This window comes from Echinops telfairi, unplaced genomic scaffold (genome assembly GCF_000313985.2).
Source record: "Echinops telfairi isolate 266 unplaced genomic scaffold, ASM31398v2 ScPeMD7_7427;HRSCAF=8465, whole genome shotgun sequence".
Lineage (NCBI taxonomy): Eukaryota > Metazoa > Chordata > Mammalia > Afrosoricida > Tenrecidae > Echinops > Echinops telfairi.
Genome location: NW_022111327.1, coordinates 7,461,673 through 7,466,926, shown reverse-complemented (window position 1 = coordinate 7,466,926; position 5,254 = coordinate 7,461,673). Strand labels below are relative to the sequence as shown.

Below are 5,254 nucleotides of genomic sequence, written 5' to 3'. Positions count from 1 at the left end.
TTACCGCCGGCCGCTCTGGGGAGAAGGCTGTCACAGTCTACTTCCATCAAGCACTACAGCCTTGAAAATCCTATGATGCAATTCTCCTCTGACACATAGGGCCACGATCAGCAAGAATAGACTCTACAACAACGGGTTTGGTTCAGTTATGCGTTGATGTATATAAGGAAAAATCTACTGAGTTAAAAAGTGTTGTATAGGAATGGGTATCACTCTCCTTATAGGCTCCCCTGCCAGGTGAAGTAGGGCCAAGGCCTCAAGTTTGCCTGATGACATATGGCAAGACACTTTGAGGTATTTTTGAGGTAGGACATGATTTCTCCTGCCCAGACTGCTCCTTGGACCAACGATTAAGACTGGCCTTGATGGTGATGGGAGTTCAGCACTTCATATACCATATGCTCGCATGTTCTGATCTCTGATTGTCAGGGCAGGTTACAGGCATGTGGAATGAAGGTTAAGGTCAAGCCAGCAGAGCGGCAGTTAGGACGGGGTGGGGATCTGGAGGGCGAAGGCAACAAGATTGACAATGTCACTGAATGGAATGAGTCCAGAAACAAGTCCTCAAGTTAGCAGCAGAGTCACATGTCACAAGAGAAGGGTCCAGCGACCATTACTTGTCACTGCGGGCCTTCGGAAGGCCTGTGCTCTGTCGAAGGTGGTCGTGAAGACCTTCTTGGGGGTCTCCATGTTCTTTCAGGTAGTAACAGCGCTTGGGAACATGCTGGTGCTGGTAGTAAGGAAGAAAGAAAAAAACACAGCAGCGGTAAGAAGCACATTTACGATGGCACTATGAACTCAGCTCATTGATCTTACCTGTTTAAAGGGTGACCAAAGACTAGACTAAAGCCAAATTCCCTAATAACCTGAGTCTATATCACATGACTATTACTGGGACCTAGGCCCCCAAATAAAACCCCCTTCCTCAGAACTGGACTTGGAGTAAGTGGCAATTCGGGGCTAAGCCCAGCTTATTCTTGCACAATCGGAAGGTGGAATCATCCCAGGCGCTCAGTCACTTGAGCACTCCTCAAAATGGGTAAGATCCACATCCTGACTGTGATCACCCCACGGTAGAATGGAGAGTCTTGGACCCTAATGTGTCCCCCATCATCTCCTCCTTATTCTAACCCATTTTTTTCCTACTGGAAAAAGTAAAGAAAAACTCAAGTGAATTCCCCCATCATTATTACCTCCTCAGTCTGCTGATGAGAGTTCAGCTCATTCTCCATTGCGTCCTCGTTATTCCGCTTACAGGCTGATGGCATATCCTGGCTCGAGTTACCCGGAGAAGCCTTCTCTTCAGCCAGCTGGCACTCCGTGTAGAGAGACCTGTCTATCAGCTCCTTTAGGCTGCCAGCCACCTTCAGGAAGATCCGGCCCATTTTGGTGGCAACAGCTTCGGAGAGGCCTTCCAGAAACCTGGTACGTAAAATGGCATCCGACCAAGACAAATGTCGGGCCAGGAGAAGGAAGTCAGTGGCGTACTGCCGGACTGACTTCTGGCCTTGTTTGGGATGGCAAAGAACAGCACTGAGGATGTCTACCTCAGAGAGAGAGTCATATAAGCCCTGCGATCTGGCCAGGAAAGACTTCTTTTCCCTCGAGATGGGGTTGCCTACCTCCATCTGCAAGATCGACCACCGCTCTGCGGCCCCCAGATGAAGAGACACCAGAAATGCCATTTTCTCAGAATCGCTCAGGAAACCCTTCATCTGCTTTTCCTCATCGATCTCCATCTCCTCTTCCTCCGGGCTTGAACCCCGGGCCGCTTCTTGCTCTTCCAAGAGGTAACAAAGGGCTGGGGTCAGCATTCCAAAGGATGGGACTTCCTTTGGTGGCGGGTTCCTCATGGCAGGGTTTGTGGCTGTGGCGCCAGGTGCAGACTTGCATCCAGAGGTGGCGGCGGCTGTCTCTCCAGAGTCTGTGGTTTGGGTTTCTGGTTTGGACATCGCTCGAGAGGCTTCCATTTGTGGTGTGGCTATTGCTCCCATGGCTGGGGCTCTCATTAGTGGCCTGGACGCCATGGCTGTCATCTGTGTCTTGGACATCTCTCCAGAGGTGGTGGCTTTCAGGAGTGGCACGGACATTGCGCCGGAAGCTGCGGCTCTCATTGGAACTGTGGACATCCCACCAGGAACTGTGTATGTTACTTGTGGTGTCAGCATCGATCCAGCCCTTGGGGCTCTGGTTTGCAGTGAGGACATTGTTCCCAGGATTGGGGACTGAACGAATGGCACAGACATTTCTCCAGAAGTCATGGTTGACATCAATGGCATGGGCATTGTTCCAGAGTCCGGGGTTCCCATTAGTGGCATGGACACCCCTCCAGAGACCATGGCTGGTGTTTGTGCCACGGACATATGGAAATCAGTGCCCATCCCTCCGGAAGCTGTGGGTGTCATTTGTGGTGTCGATATTGTACCAGCACCTGGGGGGTTGATCAGTAGCATGGGCATTCCTCCAGAGGCCATGCATGCCATCTGAGGTGCAGCCATCGTTCCTGAGGCTGTGGATCTCACTGGGGACATGGGCATCACTCCAGAGCCTGCGGCTCTCATTGGTGTCACGGACATCCTTCCAGGGGCTGTGGAGGTCATTTGTGGAGGGGACATCATTCCGTACACCGGGGATCTCAGAGATGTCGATATCTCTCCGGGAGCTGAGGCTCTGATCGGTGGTGGGGACATTTCTCCCGAGGCCGAGGCCGTCATTTGGGGAGCAGATAGCACTTCAGAGGCTGGGCCTCTAGGCAGGGTGGACATCCCTCCACCGGCCACGGATCTCATAAGCAAGGTAGACATCCCTCCCAAGTCCTGGGCACTCATTGGCTGATTAGAAACCTTTCCCGAGTTGGTGGTTCTCAACAGTGACCCGGGCGTTCCTCTAGGGGCTTGACCTCTCGTGAATGGCTTGGCCATACCTCTAGACTCGGTGGCTGTCATCTGAGGGGTGGGAATCACTCCCGAAGTTGGGGCTCTCAGAAGCGGCCTGGTCATCCCTCCAGAGGCCCCAGCTGTCATGTGTGGCGTGGACATCCCTCTAAAACCTGTCTCACTTACGAATGTGGTGGCTCTCTCTCCAGAAGCTGTGGTTGTCATTTGCTGTGTGAACAGGGCTCCGGCATCTTTGGGTGTCACTAGTGGCTTGGATGAGGTGCTAGAAGCTGGGGCTCTCACGTGGGGCACAGACATCGCTCCTGCAGCTGTGTCTCTTGGGACCACGGTGGACATCAGCTCCGAGGCTTTGGTTGACATGAGTGGAGTGGCCGTTGCTACAGAAGCTTGCATGTGTGGCGCAGAGTTCACCGCAGAGGCTGTGGCTCTCATCTGGGAAATGGACATCACTCCAGTGTCCAGGGCCCTCGATTGCTGTGTTGGCATGGATCCAGAGGCAGGGCCCATAAATTGCGGCAGAGTCATTATTTCAGGGGCTGTCGTGGTCACTAGCGGTGTGGCTCTTACTCCAGAAACCGAGACTCTGGCTGGGTGGGTGGAGATCGTTTCACTGATTGTGGCTTTTACAAACCCTGGGGAGACTGCTCCAGAAGCCTTGGCCGTGGTTGACTGTGTGGACATCACTCTAGAGGTGGTGGCTGGCATTTTCTCTGAGGGGATTCCGCAAGAGTTCGCAACTGTTATCAGTGGGGTAGACATTGCTCCCGAGGCTGGATCTGCCCTGAGCATGATAGACATATTTCCAGAGGTTGTGGTTCTCATGAGTGGCATGGACATTGCTCCCAAGTCTGAGACTCTCATCGGAGGGGTGGACATCAGTGCAGCAGCTGGTGTTCCCATTGGGAGAGTGGGCAGGATTTCGGGATTTTGATTTTGTGTGAACAGTGGAAATTGCACTCCAGAACTGGGGCCTGGTGGCAGCTGGGTTGGCATCCCTCCAGAGGTGACAGCAGTCATTAGCAACGGGGACACGGTTTCAGGGTCTTGGGCCGGTTTTAGTGACGTGGACAAGTCTCCAGCATCTGGGCCTGACAGTAGTGGTGCGGAAGTTGCTCCTGAGTCTGGAGTGGGTGCTAGCAGTGAAGATATTCCTCTTGAGTCTGGGTCTGACATTAATGAGGTGGGCATTCCACCAGGGTCTTGGGCACTCATTGGCTGGCTTGGCATTGATCCGGAACCCAGGGCTGACATGATCAGGGAGGATATTGCTTCCGAGTCTGTGCCCGACATTAGCAGGGATGATATCTCTCCAGAGGCTAGCGCAGTCATTAGCACTTTGGACATTGCTTCCGTGTCTTCGTCTGTGATTTGCAAAGGGGACATTGCTTCAGAGCCCGGGGTTGTGATTTGCTGGGCAGACATCCCTCCAGCATTTATATCTGGCATCAGCAGTGGAGATATTTCTCCAGGATCTGGAGCTAGCATTAATGGTGTGGACACTGCTTCTGAAGATGGGGTGCTCATCACACCAGAGGATGAAACTGGCATTGACAATGGTGACATCTCTGTAGAATCAGGTGCCGCCATCAGTTGAGTAGGCATCATTCCAAAGTCAGGCATTGTCATCAGCCCAGGGGACATTAACCCACAGTCTGGAGTGGATAGAAATGGAGAGAGGACTCCAGAATCCGAGGCTGGCATGAGCAACGGGGACAGTGGTCCAGAATCAGAGGTGGGCATTAGCAAGGGGGACAGTGTCCCAGAGTCCAAGGTTTGCATCAGTGGTGGAGACGGTGCTCCAGAGGTTGATGTCCCCAAGAAAGTAGAAGGCATGGTGTCCAAGCCTGAAGGTGTCATTAGCTGTGTGGATGTCCCTCCAGGGTCTGAGGTGGAAGTTGAGGCTCTCGGCAACTGGACAGGAGAGTGTAGGATTTGGACCTCTGCTTTGGTTTCTGCCACTGGCGGAGAGAAGGCTGTCCCCTTACTTGGGGGATCGGCATTCACTGCCCTCTGCATATTCTTGAATCGCAGTGAGTGTAAGGTCATGGATGTGTCTGCCATGAGACCAGGCGAGTGTAGAGAGATACCCTCAAATGATGCTATCAGAGGTCCTGCTGAAGTTCAAGCAGCACAGAAATCTGTTAAGAGGAAAGAAGTCAAAAGCCATTATCAAAGAGATTGGGAATTCGATGAATGATTTAGGGGAGAGATCCATTCTAAGGTTAGCAGCTATGTGGTCTTGGAGATGAGCCTACTCAGCGAAAAGAGCTGTGCAGCGATGAACTATTTTGAAGCGAGAGCAAATATCCCTTCTTCCTCTATCCTTTTCAAACCAATCCATCTAGTCACAACAGCAC

The 5,254-nt window shown here is 52.4% G+C and overlaps 1 protein-coding gene across 1 annotated transcript; it reads right to left on the bottom strand.

Annotated features, from left to right (window-relative positions):
* Positions 1 to 613: 613 nt before the first annotated feature.
* RTL9 (retrotransposon Gag like 9) lies at positions 614 to 4,943 on the bottom strand. Its single transcript, XM_004710103.2, has 2 exons — positions 1,194 to 4,943; positions 614 to 730 (listed from the first exon to the last, which is right to left on the bottom strand). The coding sequence occupies exons 1-2, from the start codon at positions 4,941 to 4,943 to the stop codon at positions 614 to 616; spliced, it is 3,867 nt and encodes a 1,288-aa protein (XP_004710160.2).
* Between the last annotated feature and the right edge of the window lie 311 nt (positions 4,944 to 5,254).